This window comes from Hyaena hyaena, unplaced genomic scaffold (assembly GCF_003009895.1).
Source record: "Hyaena hyaena isolate Hyena2069 unplaced genomic scaffold, ASM300989v1 scaffold_997, whole genome shotgun sequence".
Lineage (NCBI taxonomy): Eukaryota > Metazoa > Chordata > Mammalia > Carnivora > Hyaenidae > Hyaena > Hyaena hyaena.
In genome coordinates this window covers 74346-92755 of record NW_024081628.1, presented here as the reverse complement: position 1 = coordinate 92755, position 18410 = coordinate 74346, and the positions used below count along the sequence as shown (strand labels likewise).

At 42.9% G+C, this 18410-nt stretch overlaps 1 protein-coding gene across 1 annotated transcript in view; it reads left to right on the top strand.

Annotated features, from left to right (window-relative positions):
- LRRC1 (leucine rich repeat containing 1) overlaps positions 1–7801 on the top strand; it is a 135547-nt gene extending 127746 nt beyond the window's left edge. Inside the window, exons 12-14 of the mRNA XM_039221676.1 lie at positions 4439–4611; positions 5502–5638; positions 7191–7801. Of these exons, the coding sequence (XP_039077607.1) occupies positions 4439–4611; positions 5502–5638; positions 7191–7349 (469 nt within the window). The 3' untranslated portion in view covers positions 7350–7801. The remainder of the gene's footprint in view (positions 1–4438; positions 4612–5501; positions 5639–7190) is intronic.
- The last annotated feature ends 10609 nt before the right edge of the window (positions 7802–18410 follow it).

Sequence of the window (18410 nt, the reverse complement as noted above, 5' to 3'; positions counted from 1 at the left end):
TGTGGAGTACTAGGCAGTTAAAGGTGATGATCTGTGTAGTGACACAGGAGGCCCATGGTACTGAGTAAAAAGAGCAACTGTTGGACATACATAGCGCTCTCATTTTTGTTTTTAATACAACATATTTGTGCAGTACACCAAAACATTAATACTAGTTCCTCTAGAGGAGAGGTGGAGGCTTGAGGTTACAGGGGGCTTTCCTTTAGGTATTTTGGTTACGTTTTCCTACTGATTATGTTCTATGTGTCTTTAAACATTTTTGGAAACTGCTTAAAATTAAAAATTCCGGGGACCCCTGGGTGGCTCAGTCAGTTCGGCATCCAACTTCGGCTCAGGTCATGATCTCATGGTTTGTGGGTTCGAGCCCCATGTTGGGCTCTGTGATGACAGCCAGCTCAGAGCCTAGAGCCCACTTCAGATTCTGTATCTCCCTCTCTTTCTGACCCTCCCCTGCTCACACTATCTCTCTCTTTCTCTCAGAAATAAATAAAACATTAAAAGAAAAGCTAAAAAATTCCAGTAGGAGGTAAAAGATGAAGAATTCAATTGTAAGATGTATGTAGCTATAGGTTAAGTCAATATTACATTAGTCAGTCAAGCCATGTCCAGTTTTTAAGTAAACTTGACAATGCAGTCACTACAGTAGTGCAGAGATGGGAAAGGTCACTTCAGGTTGATTGGTCATGGATTTAACTGGAAATGGGAAACTTAGCTCATGGTGTGGTTATTCATTTGCTTTGGTCCTTGTACCCTTGATGTAAATAGTAACCACAGGCTTTTTATTTGGGGGGTATGTGGTCCTAAATAAAACACTGAGATGTGTACAAATAGGGCAGTGGTTTCTTGTGTTGATTCTGCAGTGTACAGAAGGTACCAGAATAAACCAAAAATGTATTATTAACTCCTCTGGAAAGCAGGAATACACACACACACACCCAGGAGAAACAGAGGAGTGTATATATATATACAGGCAGCAGTGATCAGTGAGAGGGTCAGCCCAGCTGGCACAATCCCTGTGTACAGACTGGGCAGGGAAGAGAGTTTTTTTTTTTTAATTGTTTAAACATTTTTTAAACATTTATTTATTTTTGAGAGACAAAGAGAGACAGAGCACAAGCAGGGGAGGGGCAGAGAGAAAGGGAGGCACAGAATCTGAAACAGGCTCCAGGCTCTGAGCTATCAGCATAGAGCCTAGTGTGGGTCTTGAACTCACGGACTGTGAGATCATGACCTTAGCTGAAGTCAGATACTCAACTGACTGAGCCACCCAGGCACCTCCTTTTTTTTTTTCTTTTCTGTCTTTGACACTCTGGGACACCACTCTGTGGGGCGTTTGCCAACGATCTCATGTGTGGTGCGTGCTTAGTTGGCAGTAGCCATGTTCAAGCTGGCACCCTGATTCTTCACAGGGAAACAGGTGTTCTAGACAAGTCACTAATCTTACATGGCATGGTCAAGTGTGATTGTAAGATCTGTTATCATAGAGTCTAACCATTTATTTTAGCTTTTACTGTATGATTTGTCATCCTTACAAGCTGTGATTTATTATTGATGCTCTGTTTAGCATTTTATTTATACCTTTGCCTTAGCACTGGACTGCAAAGCCAGTGATTCTTCTAAGAAGGTACAATGACCAGGGGGCCCTGGGTGGCTCAATTGGTTGAGTGTCCGGCTTCTATTCAGGTCATGATCTCACAGTTCGTAAGTTCAAGCCTCATATTGGGCTCGCTGCTGTCAGCACGGAGCCTGGAGCCTGCTTCGGGTCCTCTGTCCCCCTTTCTCTCTGCCCCTCCTCAACTTACACACTATCTCTCAAAAAAAACACAAAAAACAAAAAAAAACACGTTAAAAAAAAAGTGATGACCATGTTTGAGTATTTGTGTTTTGTGACATTTTTAAAATCGTAATTTTTTCTTTATGCTTTCATGATTAAGAAATCTAGAGACACGGAGTGTAGATTTCTTGCCTAAGACTCTGAAACTTGAAACATGTCTAAAGAAATCGTAACAGACATTCAAAAGAATTATCCTTTTGATCAGTAAAATGCAAAAGAGTTTGAGGTACTTTAAGCTTTCACAGTATGTGAGGGTAGTCTTTTAAAAAAAATTCCTGTCACCAGGCCTAGCAAATACATGTCTCGTGTCTTTAACTTCCTTGCATTTGAGTATATGTATAGGCAGCCTTTGGGCAGAGGCAGGAATAATTTGTTGTATAAGCATAAGAGATTTCACTTTCTATCTCATTCATAGACCCAGCACCTCAGAACAGGAAGTGAGGTGTAAAGCCTCTGCTGCCTCACATCCCTTTAGGTGTCCTTCATGGTATAAGCCCATCACTGCCCTTGGTGGATTCTGGGACTTTAAAGTATGTATTTCTTTCTCACCTGGTTTGACCCTTATTAGTGACATTTTATAGTGTACTTACATAGAGACTCTTTTTAATGTTTGTTTTTGAGAGAGAGCAAGCAAGAGTGGGGAAGGGGCAGTGAAAGAGGGAGGCAGAGAATCTGAAGCAGGCTCTGTGCCATCAGAGCAAAGATCGATGTGGGGCTTGAACCCATGAACCATGAGACCATGACCTGAGCTGAAGGTGGACACTCAACCAACTGAGTCCCCTATGTATCCCATTCACTCAACCAACTGAGGACCTAGGCATCCCGTTCACAGGTACTTTAACATAGGCCGATCTCATGGATACGTTGACTCAGGTACTGTTCCACTGACTCAGTACTGCACCCAGTACATATGTGTGGGATGGACCAGCCTTTGCTGGACTAATTGTTAGGAAAAGAAATGATTTTGCCATCTGCATGACTAGTATATTGTAAATATCTTGTGAAACACACAGATTGTTCTTCTGAAAAGTTTGTTAATAATGCATTCATTGTTAACACTTTCCATGCACTCTGATCATTTTCGCTTCATTTCTTAAAGTAACTTAACCAGTCTGTGCTTACATTTTACTTAGATTAGTTTTATAAAATTAGAGTGCAACTTCTCTTCATATCTCTACATAGAGTTCAAATTAATTTTCCATAAGCCTGTTAATTCAGAATGGCATCTATGTCTGAAAATGCAGCATTAATCTGTTGGCAAGATGTATAGGTAGATCTCCCACATGTGTTAACTGGAGATAGGTGTGCAATTTCATAAAAGAAAGAACCCCAGCAATATATGCAGTCATAGAATTTCTTAGGGTATCGATGAGCCAGGATTTCTTTAAGAAAATGGGCTTCATCTTGTAGCTCTCAGAATGTCATCAGCTCGTTCATTATTGTCCAGCTTATGAAGACCCTGCTAAGACTGTAATTTAATACATAGAGCCATCCTTAGAGTAGAAATACCTTATCAAATACAATCTTAGCTTCTTTAAACCTTTAAATACCGGTATCTAACAGAGGCTTGGTTGTTTTCATAGTACACCATCAGTAGGTAGACATGTGTAAAGCACTATTTTCACCCCTAGCTCTGTTAGTATCTTGGGCCACATAATGGTTGTCGGGGCTGTCCTCTACATTATGGGATGTATAGCAATATCCCTGGCCTCTACCCACTAGATGCTAGAAGCACCTCCCAAAATGTCTACAGACACTCCTAGACATCCCTACAGAGCAGAGGTGCCCTTGCTTAAGAACCACTGCACTAAAGTAATCTTCAGAAAGTACAAAGTACATATGATTCCTGGTGCGGGTCTTTGCTAAATAGAGTTAACCAAGTGTAGCCACTGTGTCAGACATTTGTGTGAACATAAATATAAAATTAATCTTCAGTTGTCACATTACAATTTTTAAAGTGCTTTAATATATACAATCTCATTTGAAACTGAAGCAAGGTAAAGTGGACATTAATTATCACATAAGAGTCTGGGAAGTGGGAGGTCTAGAAACTGGAAAAGACACGTTTGAAATGGATACCTAAAATGAGCTCCTTGGAGAAATGCAATCCATGAGAAAAACTTCTTAATCTTTATTTGAATGCCACTGAAACTCTTCAACATCCCAGGCATCTCCTTCCTCTTGTCCTGATTTGCCAGGCACTACTGGAAACAGGTAATCGTCGGTGAGGCTGTCGCCACTGACTCAGTAAAAACTGCTGCTTCTGGATTCTTCCACAATTACACTGGCTTTTTTTTTCCTCTTTAAATCGAAACCTCCTAGTGTAAGACTTGGCTCATATATTCTGTAATTTCCTCTTGTTTTGCCCTGTGGCCAGAGGTGCTAATAAGAGAGATGACAGCAGAGGAGGGAAGCCCAGTGACCGACCGAGGAGTCTGGTCACAAAGAATATGGTCAAGGATCTTACTATAAACATAACATCTTGTTCCACGTTGACCCCAATCCCGGTAGGCTCTTTGTAATGGTTTTATTCAGTCTGCATTGGCAGGAATTGACGTCATTATAAGATCTGAGACCTTGATGTCTCCTTTTGTTTTAAATTAGACTATTACATCTGCCTTTATCCCTGACCGCCTTGAAGCTGAAGGCCCTGTGGTTGTCGGATAACCAGTCCCAGCCTCTGCTCACGTTCCAGACGGACACAGACCACGCCACAGGAGAGAAGATCTTAACCTGCGTCTTGCTTCCTCAGCTGCCTTCTGAACCTACTTGCCAAGGTGAATTTAAGGACAACACTCACATGGCCACAGGCTCCTCCCAATAGGAACAGGAGCCAATATCTGTCCATACGACCTCTTGCTCCCACATGCACCTAGGGCCAGCCTGGGCGAGGTCACTGCGGGTCTCCTCAGGGAAGGCTCCCTCGCACCTTGGCAGGAAACATACCCTTCACACCTGCTTCTCATATCTGAGATTCCTTACACGGCCTTTTGGGTTTGGATTATGGCTAAGGCTGAAAATACAGACATTCTTTAAAAAGTTAACGGACTCCCTTACAATCCAAACTGATGGTTTAGAGGATGAGTACTGAACACCACTGCCAAACGGCATTTAAGCCATTTTGTTGTTTTGAGTCATTGTTCCTTTGTTTTGTGAATTATGTGTGGTTTGAAAAAATATTCACAATAACATCAAATTGCTATTAAAAATCCTTTACCGAGAGCTGGTTTTTATAAAAGAGACCTAGAGTGCTCTGGGAGGACAGGAGCCCCCTAAGTGGTAAGGCCCCAAAGCACCTTGCTGATCCCAGCCTTGTTTGAGGAGCTTTTAAGACCCCAAGGGAAAAACCTAGTGGAATGTGTTCCTGAGGAAAGTACTGGCATCCAACCTTTGCAGCCACATCACTTCCATGAGAAAGTTTTTAACGTCAGTGTATAGAAAAGAATTGTGAAAAAGGATTCTACAAATTATGATGACATTCTCTAATTAAATATTAAGCCTTAACAGATCTTTTCTATGACCTCAAATAGAGCCACACATCACTGAAAAGAAAGGATGACCCTGTCCCAGACTTTTTTCTTTTTGCTTTAAATTTTTTGAAATGCTACATAGCAGTTACCAGTCACATGAACCACCTTCCTGGCTGATGGGGTCTTTGTCACAACAGAGAACCTGCCTCGCTGTGGGGCCCTGGAGAGCTTGGTGAATGATGTGTCTGATGAGGCCTGGAATGAGCGTGCAGTGAACAGAGTCAGTGCAATCCGATTCTTGGAAGATGAGAAAGACGAAGAAGACAGTGAAACGGTATGGAGATGGAAATTGTTGGCCTCCCTGGAAAATAAGGGTTTCTTTTAATTTCAAATTGTCTGTTCTCTGCTTTGGCTTCAGCATGTAAAAAAATCTGTAGAAGGCAAAACTAGGTACTTCTAGGTGCTGATTCACCAAATGTATATAAAGCAAATGGAACTTTGGGGGGTTTTTTGGTTGTTGTTTGAATAGTTTATATTCTTTTTCTTTTTTTTTTTTTTAATGATAGCTTCCCTTCTTGCCTCCAGTAAATTGATGGGGAATTTTTTCTGTGTCTGTTGTTCTCGGTGAACAAAATCTCCTCCCCATGCCCGACTATAGGCTCACCGCGCTGACTCCCTTCACATCTCACAGTGTGTGTGACTCAGCTTGCCTTCTGTGGAGCCACGTAACCTTCTGTCTTCTTCTCATAACCCTTCTTCACCTTCAGGCAGAGCACTTGTGGCCTTAGTTGGTTAATTTGCAAGGTTTCATCCAAAAATCAGGAAGGGATTTGAAAGTACTACTTAGCCTTACTCCATCCACACTGAAACATGTCTCTCAACCAGCCGACATCTCCAGGAGTCGGTGACCACTCTCAAAACCTTACTACAAGTTGACTTTGGCCTCTTAAACTCCTTGTGCTAAGTGAGATTTTCATAAGCAGAGCTTCGAGGGAGTACTTGCAGCCCCCACAGCAAAGGGTGGCTTTTAAATTCCACCCTGTCTGTAGTCTTTATTATTCCAGCTGTCACTGGGACTTCATCCACTTACAGTATGCAGTGCAAAGTAGGAATGAGGCACGGAAGATAGCTCCTCAGGGCTGATACCGCCTGCCTTGTTGGAGGGGAACGATTTCCTCCTTCACTGACTCAGTAGTGCCCTGACAGTTCTGTGTTAACCTACTTGAGGCTTCTCCTGAAACTCCCGGACAGTCCATCTAAAAGATACAGATACTGTTTTATGAGCCAGAGGCCATGTGACATGTCAAATAATACATTTTTGTTAAAGATTGCCCCTGCCCTATCACTTCACTTCCAGCACTGTGGCCTTTATTAGAAGATTGTGAACTCCAGTAGATGACATAAATAACACCCACAGCAGCAAAATAAGAAGCCCTTCTCCCTCTCATTTTCTTTTCTTCCCCATCTATGTCTCCAGGGTTGAAGGAGGTCAGGACCACATGGGGTAATAGAACATCGCAGGGATTTTAACTTTTTTTTTTTTTTACCCCTTTATCATCTTCTTTCTCCACACCCCACACTAACATCTTAACTTTCCTTTCTTGCCATTCACAGAACTTTATTTTCATATTACACTAATTGCACATTTTATGAAGTATTCTTTATTGTGAAAGTTATCTTTCAGTCTTGACAAGTCCCGTGCCACACGTTCATGTGCCCTTAAGTGCTTGCTGGTAAGCAGCTGAGAAATACGTAGCGAGAAACAGACGCTCCAGCCCACTCTAACTCATAATCTCGTGGAGGGAAGGAGGCCGCCTCCTCCAAGCTGCCTGCTGGAAAGAGTAATGGCATAAAAGCAAAACACTCACTCCCCTGTTTGTTTGCAGAGAACACTTCTGAGGCGAGCCACTCCACACCCCGGGGAGCTAAAGAATATGAAAAAGACAGTGGAGAATTTACGGAATGACCGGAATGCTGCTAAAGGACTGGATTCAAACAAGAACGAGGTCAATCACACCATTGACCGAGTGACCACTTCTGTATAGACCTTCACCCGCAAGTTTTACCTCCCGTGTCTCCCCCTGCTGTTGAGATGTTGCCGGTGCCCTCCGGAGGAGCCTCACGCAGTCCTTTGTCTTCCCTGGAAGGCGGGGAGGCACATGCCACCCCCAGGCCACCTGCCGGGGATGCTGCTCTGTCCACGGAAGTGCCTTACTGCGGTCCCGGCGCGCTTCCTGCCCCCCAGCTTCCAATCGGTTGTCGTAATAAGTAGAATACACTACTGTAAACATCTGGCCTTTGGTGTTGTCTTACGTTGGGGTTAGGGAGCACAGGAAGGGGATTGTTTTTGTCCTCCTCCCTCCCGTAAGGCGCCAGGACATTTTTCTCTTGGACCTACTGATGAGAGATAGTTTTATGTACGGGGAATAATTGATACTTTTTTAAAACCTTTTTTGGCAGCTCAGATGGTGTACATTTAAAAAAATTTTTTTTGTATAGGTATTTCATAACAAAAAATGTGTATTTCTTTTTCATTATTTTATCATGAAAACGGTACATATTTTAGTATTTGTGCAGGAGGAAAAGCGCAACAGTCCTAAAGTATTTGTTTTCTCTTTCACCATCCACTTGTGCCTTACTGTGTCCTGTGTCATGTCAACCCAGCTGTACACAGCGGCGTCCTTGAGCAGTCAGATGAGACTAAGAATGTGGTACTTTTAAAGCAGTGTTGGATTTTAATCAGTAATCTGCCTGGTGGATTTGTTTTTAACCAAAAAGAAGAGTTACCACCAATTTGTAACTTTTATCAGTTGATTTTTTTTTTAGAAAGATGAACCAAAGGATTAGACTGCTAATACTTTGTTTCTTACACTTTTTATGAATGAGTCTCTTATAATGAGTACAGTATCTGATTGTACCTACTTGGAAGGTATATGCCATTTGTAAAATAAAATCAGAAAAGCACAAAAGGAGAAAACTGGTTCAGGAATCCAGTGAGTAAATGAATTATGTACTGCAAAAGAGTATGATTTTTATTGAAGAAAGCTTTAAAAGTTTTATACTGAGATATAAAACCACAATAAAGCGAAATAACCTAAAACCATATTAGAAATGTTGCTATCTTTGTAAGTGCAATTCTGTTTGTAAATAGAGTTTGAATCAAAGTATAACAGAATATTGCTTCAAGTTTTAATTTTAAGTCTACTAATTTAAGAGGTATAAGGATATGTTTTGGTGCGTTTCTGTTGATTTTTTTTTTTTTTTGTATAATGTGATAAAAGAGAAATGAAAATGCCAGTCACTATGTGGTATCTAGGAAAATCATGATATTGTTGGCTTTTTTGTTTTCTCCCCATGAAATAAAATCATCCTGGAATTAACCATACAACTTTTTAAGCTTAATTATCACCTTGTATGTTCAGATGATAGCAAGTAGCTGAGTTCTTCGACAGTGTGCTCCCATCCATTAAATATCTAAACTACTGGTCAGTTTTGAGTTAATGGCTTGCCCCTTTGGCACACAGGACAGACACCAGAAGTGCCTTCCACTTTGGCTTGTGGCTGTCTGGCCGATTGGACTCATTGGAAATCTGCTTTCAACCAACCAAATATAGTATCTTCTATGACTACTAGGCATTTAGTTACTCTATTCATTTTGCTTTTTTTTTTTTTAATTTTGAGAGAGAGAGAGGGAGAGAGAGAGAGCGAGTGTATGCAAGTGGGGGAAGGGCAGAGAGGGAGGGATGAGAGAATCCCAAGCAAGCTCTGCTTTATCATTGCAGAGCCTGATGGGGGGCTCCAGCTCACAAACCATGAGATCATGACTTGAGCCAAAATCCACAGTGAGATACTTAACCGACTGAGCCACCCAGGTGCCCCTCATTTTGTTTGTATATGTGTATATATTTTTAAATATATATGAAGTTTTTGTCTATGTGTATATATTTTTAAAAACTATTGAGTTGGTAGTACCATAACACATAAGTGGGTTTTGGCTAGTCAGTTTTTTACCTTGCTCCCTAGTCTGTGGGCACCCTTTCTGTTTTCTCCATTTTAAGATTTAGGCATACTCTGTTTTAGGCCTATGAAGATGATGCCACTAATTCATGGGCTGACAAATAAGCAAACTGGTTTTACTCAAGGAGAGTTATCTATATGCTAAAGAACAAATATAACCCGAATGTTGTTTTTTTGTTTTCACATTAAGTTTACCCTTTGCTACTCAGTTTATCATAGCTTTGGTGGAATGTGGTGGGCACAATAGAGGTGTGCTTAAAGTTTTCTAGGATATTTTATGTACGAAACTGTCTGTTTCCTTTGGCCTACCTTCCTTACTACATTTTCACCGGGTTGGGTTTTTGTTTTGATTTTAGTGTTTTATTTTTAGTTTTTGGTATTTTGTTCCCCCTTTCCTGGAGAAGGGAAGTTACTTTCTTGTCACTTGTTTGTTCTGGGGGACACTGCTGTGCTCCTTACCCTAACGGTGCTGGAAGCTGACCTCACAGTGGGAACATCAACCAGGGACCCAACTCAAGAACATGCCAGCCTTTTCCAATGAAGCCTTCTTGTCATTAGAAGGAAAACATAATTACGTGAAAGGATACCTTTCCCTTGTGAGGCTAGTGCCAAAATTCCTGACCTCTTCCTAGAGGGGCACTTTCCACACCCTCCCCGCAGTGTGGCCCTTCCTTCCTTCAGGAAAGGGAGGCGTTCACTGTACAGCCTGTCTGTTTGTCTTATGGGAGTGACACGTAAAAGCGGGAACGATTATTTTGATCTGTTCACCTGCTCTTTTTGTAGCCCCCTTATTTCCTGTTTTTAACAAGGAAATTTCGCCTAAGTGGATAAAATAGAAAACAAAAAGTCGTGGAAACTAATTTGACAATAAACTATTTGTAAAAAAAAAAAAAAAAAAACAGTGAAGAAAATAAAAGTGAATATACCTGGGGAAAAAAACAAAAAACAAAAAGTCATTGATTAGAAAAAAGGTATAGGTAAGAAAAACTAGAACTATTTTCCTGGATGTTGTGTTTTTTTAAATTTTTAAAAAATGTTTATTTTTGAGACAGAGAGACAGCATGAGTGGGGGAGGGGAAGAGAGAGACACACACACACACACACACACACACACAATTCAAAGCAGGCTCTAGGCTCCGAGCTGACTGCACAGAGCCCAATGCAGGGCTCCAACCTATGAGCCATGAGATCAAGACCTGAGCCGAATTTGGACGCTTAACCCACTGAGCCACCCAGGTGCTCCCAGATGTTGTGGAGTTTTTGTTTTTGTTTTTTCTGGAACATTTGGAGGCGTGGTCCTGACCAACCCAAACTTCCTCTGTAAAATCTTAGCTGTCGCAGGTGAGGGAGCACAGGTGGAAGAGCGAGCTGACTTCCAGAACAGCTCTCCCGCCCCTTGTGAAATCCACCACACCTGAGCGACATGCTGACTGGTGGGATGGAGGCTGGCAAACATCCTTCCTTCGTCAGAAAGTTGCTCTCAGCTGCCGTCTAACCTTGTGATGGTGACTCCCTGCTGCAGGCACTGGCGGCGGCCATGTGACGGGCCGGCACAAACACTGAAGGGGACAGCCTGTAGCTGCTTATTCATAGAAGGCAGGTCAGGGTTCTCCTATCTCCCTGACACTGTGGAGAGTTGAAATCTCGCTTCAGCAGTTAGTGTCGACATGCCCAAATTTCCAAAAAGCCAACTTAAAAACTAAAAAATCAAAACCCCAAACTTTTTATTACAGATAGTCAAAAACATACAAAAATAGAATTATATAATGAACCCCCATCTACCTATCACTCAGCTTCAAACAGCTATCAACCCAAGACCAGTACTAAGCTGTTTTAAAGGAACCAAATTAGAGGCACCTGGGTGGCTTGTTCCGTTAAGCATCCAACTTTGGCTCAGGCCATGATCTCATGGTTTGTGAAATCGAGCCCCGCATCAGGCTCTCTGCTGTCAGCATAGAGCCCTCTTTGGATCCTCTGTCTCCCTTTCTTTGTCCTCTCCTGTGCTTGCTCGCTCACTCTCTCTCTCTCAAAAATAAACATTAAAAAATCTAAAGGAATGAAATTATGTTTTAAAATACATCCATAAAAAGAATACTGCACAGTGAAGTAACTTAAAAACTCAAGAAAAGCACAACACAGGCCCTTGAACGTAGCACCCTAGAGTTACTGGTTTTGAGAGTCTGTCTGGTCCAGCACTGGAATCAAATAGACATGGATTTGAATCCCAGCCAGGCAAGGTGGCTTTGAGTAAGCTACTTAACATCACCAGGCCTTGGGTCCTTCATCTCTAAAATGGGGCAGTAATACCTCTCACATGCTTAGAGTAGGATTAAATGGGATACATAAAACATCAGCTCTCAGAAAGTGGGTGGCTGCTATTATTACAGGTCTCGCTGTTGTTGTAGGAGTGTTATAGCAACTCTACAATGCCTACCAAGGAGCCAGCAGTATGTGATCACAGGAGCAGTGTTCCTCAGAAAAGGGGATGCATGCTCGTTCTCTGGCAGAGCAAACTTTCTCACTTGCGGTGTTACAAAGAGACCCTTGAGTTACATAACTGGGGAGGGAAATTTTAATTTGCCATGTCGACTCGCCTCACGGTAAGGTTAGCAATTGTCTCACAGCAGCCCCCTCATTGTAACCGGACTTACCAGCTTGCTATTCTCAAGTTAAAGCTAGTTTCCACCAAGAAAGCATGAAAACATCTAACTGAGAAAAGGGTCTCTCTGGAATTCCACAAGATGTCCCTGGGTTTCCAGGTTTGGGTCTATTGTGTTCCTTTACGTCCTTGTATCTACTTTATTTCACTTTTATTTATATTACTTCCTCCTTCTCTGACTCCTCTCTCGAAAAGGGAGACTTCCGAGGCTTTTATGTGTCAGGAGGGGCAGGTGGGTATAAGAAATGGGTCATCCACGGAGAAAAACCTGGATAAAATAAATAAGCACAGCCTGATTTGGGCAGTGTAGAGGACACTTCCACCTGGCTGGTGCTTTTTAACAGCTGACAGCTGGCGGGAAAGAGAAACCAACCAGAAGAACCTGATCTGATTACTTTTGTTCAGCAGGTTCTGAGGAAGTTTGGAGAAGTTTTGTGCCTCATTGTCAGCCAGAAGGACAGTGTAATTTTCAGCTGTGAGAGTGGGCAATCCCAGGGACAAACCGAGGCTCTCGAATTCTGACTGGATAAGAATCTGAATGGGTTGATCCTCCAAAGGACCCTTTGAGGCATCAGCGTGCAATTCTACAACAAACAATGAGCTGCCCCTTGGTGTAGCGAAATGGTAGTGACCATGGCCCTGCTTCCTGAGTGCTTACTATGTGCTACACACCAAGCTAACTGAACACTATCTCAAAGTTCCAGAACACCCGCCCAAGGTAAGTTGTGGCATTCCTATTTCACAAAGGAGAGAATTAAGATCCAGATAGTTTTAATAACTCTTCCACAGTCAAGCAGCACATGACAATGTTGGAATTCAAATTCACGTCTCTGTTGACTAGTGTCTCTGATCTCAATTATTGCTCTATTTTGCTTCCTCCCCCTCAGTTGAAATACAGTGAACCTGTAATTATATTTAGGGTTGTATTTATCGTAGTGGTGATCGTTCTGCTTTAACTTGAAATTATTTAAGCCTAGGTTATGAACAAAGACTGGCACAGAACCCAATGAAATTGAGCCACCATTTTGGTAGACTTGGCCTTCATTTGCATCCAGTTGCCGTAGCCACAGCTGTGACTCTACACCCTCCAAGCCTCCACCTACCCCCATCCCCGCTGCCCACTACATATTATGTTTTCCTTGGTAAGTGCCATGAACTCATACTTGGGACCTTTGCTCCACCATTTCAAGTTGTATGCAAATCTCAAGAAATGGGAGAGAAATTATCTGGTCAGTGGGGGGGCTAGAAAAAAATTGCTATGCTTTTCAACATTGACTGAAGTGACAGGTTTGGTAAGCAGCTCTCTGAGAGAGCTTTAACATGTTCCAAAAATTGGCAGTTAGCTCTAGAGTGAGCTAATTAGTTTGGAATGATTTTTATCCTCACTGCCTTTAATAGCCTACCCTTGGAGAAAAGGCAGATAATGAACATTTGGAAATCAATAGTGCTACAACTTGACCTTAATGCAGTCTGGGGGAAAGAAGAGAGGTGACTCACGATTTATTATTTGAGATCCTCCTTTTCAAAAACACTGTTGTGAAAGATTTGACAAATAGTGATTGTTCCCATTTAGGAACTATCATTTAATCAAAGAAGCAGAAAACAGGAAGAATGGAAAACTTGTGTGACTAAGCAGTGCTTAATTTTGTTTGAAACTGCCTCTACCGCCCAAGTTGTAGAAAGAACAGGCCTGATGCCGCCTTTACATGGCAAGACACCCTGCTTGCAGCAGGGCAAAATGAAGTGACACCCCTGACCTGAAACCACTTAAATACAACCCAGAAATGCTTCTCTACAGGTCCTTTTCAAAAGGAAGTCATAAACGAAGTCTTCCTGCTTGCACAGAATGGCCCAAGCAAGACCCCTGTGGGAAAGCACTGACTGAGCCTGTGAAGAAAGCGGCTCTCCCGGGGGATGGGCTGTTGCTGCCTGGATCCAGAGCTTCCTGTGTTCCTCTCGCTCAAGCACCTGACTGCAGCTTCCCGCCCTTCCCTGGCTGGAGGTGCGAGTGCTTGTTTGTTTAAACCTCCGTCAGTACTGCCTGGAAAAACAAAACAACACACTTACTTGTCTGGGCATTGAACGTTCTTCCTGAAGTTTTATCCTGCCCATTGGCCCAGAGGCATAATGGGTGGGGCGAGTTTCGGCGTTGGTTTGGGAAGTTTCGAGAACGGGCTAAGGGTTGGGTCTGTTAGGTCTGGGCTGCTCTTGGTTTTAATCATTTTGTAACGTCTGAGGGTCAGGGAGCATTGCCATAGATGGCTCTGGGAGTTGTCACGTTGGGGTTATGTCTCTTTCTCACAGGAGGGCAGATGCACGGCGGGGAGGCACCTCACCCAGCCCTGACAGGTGCTGTGTCCTCCCTCCCCATTGCCTTCTCACCTGGACATCTGGAAGGTGTGCACTGTGAAAGCATTACCGGTTAGATGATAGCTGCTTGATGTCCACTCCCTCCACAGTAGTGACTGTTGATCTTCATTTCCTCACACCTAGCCCCATTCTGGTGTCTGCCAGCAGGTATGCCCACAGGGCTGGGTGGAAGCAGTCCTCTGGAAGCCCAAAGTTTGTCCCCAGTAGTAATATGGCCCTGCACCCCTTGCCTAACTTGTTCCCCATCTCCAGTAGAGCACCACATAGGTTGTTGGAAGAAACACTGTCAACAGAATAAGATGAAGCTCTCGTGTAGTTCTTTCCTTTTATTCACAGCAATTTGTGATAGGAGTGCAGCGCTCATTGAAGAGCTGGACATTGAGTGGCCAGAAAAATCAGCACCCCCGCTGCCCTGGCTGCTCCCTTAGTGCCTTAGTTTCTTGTTCAGGGCTGCTCAGTGCGGCCAAGCCTATTCTTGCTCTCTGTCCTATAACCTGGTAGTTTCCACAGTCTCCCCTTTTTCCTGGAGGCAGTATGTGGTTTCAAACATCAGCATGTGTCAGAGCCCCTTGGTGGCCATGTGAAAGCAGATTGCCGGGTCCCATCTACCCAGAGGCTCTGATTCAGTAGGTCTGGATTGGGATGAGAGCATTTCTATTTCTTCTTCTTCTTCTTCTTCTTCTTCTTCTTCTTCTTCTTCTTCTTCTTCTTCTTCTTCCTCTTCCTCTTCCTCTTCCTCTTCCTCTTCCTCTTCCTCTCCTTCTCCTTCTCCTTCTCCTTCTCCTTCTCCTTCTCCATGTTTATTTTATTTTTGAAAGAGAGAGACAGAGGAGGCGAGGGGCAAACAGAGAGGGAGACACAGAATCCAAAGCATGCTTCAGGCTCCACACTGTCAGCACATAGCCTGACATGGGGCTCAAACTCATGAACTGTGAGATCATGACCTGAGCCAAAGTCAGATGCTTAACTGATTGATTCATGCAGTAGCCCCAGCATTTGCATTTCTAATAAGCTCTCAGGTGCTGCTGTTGCTGGTTCAGGGACTATACACAGCCAGCTATACACAGAGAACCTGCTCCGGTGTATGGGAAGGAACAGAGCTGGATTTAAATCTAACTATGCCACTTAATTTTGTGACCTTGAAAGGATCTAATTTCCCCAAATCTCAGTTAACTTATCTCTGCAATGGGAGTAATATCTACTTCAAGATGTTGATGAGCATTCGATGACAAAAAGAGCACATAGTAGGCTTTCAGTAATTACCAGCTCTTTTTCCTGTCTTGAAGTGTGCACCCATTTGCTCCCTGTGGAGACAGAAGAGCACTTTGTTCTCTTTAGCTGAGTTTGGAATGTTAAGGATGGTCTTGTTAATACACACAAGCTAATGGGAGCAGAAGGAAATGCTAACATAAGTAGAGACTCTGCTCACCTGTGGGTGAGTGCCCCAGGGGAAGCCTGGAAATGCCGATGACCAGATATGGCTAGAAGTTATGAACACTTCCTGACTTGCCCAATGGCGGGCACCATGCCTTACTCATGTGTGTCTGTGCCTGACCCTCCAGTCAAAAATCCTCACCCCACAATATGCTGTTACATGTGGGCTGTCAGAAAAAAATCTCCCAATCATGACATCTTTGAAAATTTCAGGATCCCTAACCTCATGTGTGTTCTTTGTGCAGCCCTACAATCACTGTAGTGTCCTTAGGAAATGGAAATCAAATTGCTTAATTTCAACTGTCCCAGGCTTTCATTACACTCCCCAAATCCATTAACTCCTTCCTTGTCATTTCAAAGATGATCCTCAAAATGAGTAACTGATATGGAAATAAATAGTAATATACAAATCAATACATAAAGTTTAAGTCACATCCATTTTCATGGACTAAAGCACAGTATCTATACCATAAAACTACTTTCCTAAAGATCTCAATGGTAATGCCAACCATTTATCACATAATTTCCAAATAAGTTGTGTATTTTTTAAAAAAATTATTCTGAGAGAGAGAGAGACAGAGAGAGAGAGAGAGAGAGAGAGAGAGAGAGAGAGAAAATCCCAAGCAGGCTCTGCACTATCAGAGCAGAACTCAATGTGGGGCTCAAACCCATGAATAGTCAGATCATGACCTGAGCTCAAATCAAGAGACAGACAATTAACCAACTGAACCACATAGGTGCCCCTAAATTATGTGTTTTTTAAGCCTTGTTTAATGTATGACCACTGTCTAAATGACAGCCTTCTCTAAGCCATGATTTCGTTTGGGAACAATATGAAACTCTCTTGATAATATTCCTATTAAACTCTTCAAGTACAGGAGTCCTTAAACCATGACTCACTGCCTGTTTTTGTAAATAAAATTTTGTTGGCACATGGCCATGCTCATTTCTTTACGTGCAAAGACTAAATGGCCCTCGAAGCCTAAAATACTTAGTATTTGACCCTTTACAGAAAAAGTTTACAGATGTTTCTGGTTCTAGATAAAGGGTCCCATTGGCACCTTTTGCCATCAGTGGGTGCAAAATGTCCCTTTATCTTATCCCAGCCAGACCCCCACCCACTTGGACATCCTGGCTTCCCACATAAGCTGAGCTCAGAGAGCCTGCACCTTGGTCCCTGCCGCCAACAGCATGCCCTGTCCCAACTCTTGCTCTACCATTATTGAGATGCTCTGTAACATGTACCTGGGCCCACCTCTTCTCAACTGCCTGGGGGCAGGGGCACACCCCCGACACCCATTCTGGGCCCCATTACATTTCTATGCTGGGCAGAGCAACAGCATTACATGACTTTCAGTGCCCATAATTGAGATTATTTAGCATCCTGTAGGAAGAGCAACAATATTATAAAAATTGTTAAGATCTCATGATTTGAGACTGTCTGAATGTCAGCCTTATTTTATGAAGAATTTCAGGCTTTCATGTATGAACCTGCCACAGTTTCCCTCTCCCACTAATGTGTACCCACATGACATCTATGCAAGACTGGCAGCTTCCCCCAGACCTCACTTCCTGGCCGCAGCTAGCTCTTGCAGCCATTCTCCTGACCCCTTCTCTCTTAGAGCTTGCTCCACCAATGATCCACTCTGCCCCATATCTGCAGCTACTTCTATAGATTTCTTTAAATCCTATGCTGAGTCAGTAATACCCCTTGAACTTAAGCCCTCTCCATAGCTACCAGGTTCCTCCTTTCTCTGCCAATGTTCTTGAAAAGGAGATCTATTCTTGTTCTGTCCCTTCTAAGTTCCCACACACCTCTCCATTGAGTGCTGTGGGCACTCCTTCTCCAATACACCGTGGCAACTACTCTGACCAGGTCGCCACGCCTTCATGTTGCCATATCTGATGGACATTATCCCCACAGCTTTATTGAGATATAATTGACATGTAACATAGTGTAAGATTAAGGTGTACAAAGCATTGATTTAACCATTGATATACTGCAAAATCATTACCACTGTAGCATGAGCTCACATGGACGTTTTGATTCAGCTCTTGCCTTTCTAGACTGTCTACTGCATTTGGGTCTGTGGACAGCTCCTCCCCCTGGAACTCCTACCTCAGTGCTTTTCCAATGTCTTTGACTACAACTCAATTTAAGAAAGAATTTTTTACATAGCAACCTAGTAAACACATACACAGACACAGCTGAAACTAAAGTTTCCCAACATAGTACCCATTCTTAACTGTACACAAGAAATGCTGATATTTCCAGTTGCATTCTTTTTCAATGCCAGTTACAACCAAGTAAACTGATTTCATGGCTCACTGGTGGTTTGCATCCTTATGCTGTTGGTTTCCTGACACTCTTCTCTGCTTCTCCTCATACATCTCTTACCAGTCTCTTCGGTTCCCAGAAATTTTGATATTCCCCAATGTTCTGCCTTCATCTTTCTGTTCCTAATGCATGTGCTTTCATGAGGAGATCCCATCATTGCTCTTCATGCTGCAGACTCCAAAATCTCTCTCTATTCTGGAACCCCAATACTGTTCTCCTACAGAAAATGATGTTGGCCTCAGGTTTAATTCCTAGGGATCTGCACTGGGTCAAAGTCAGGGAAGACTA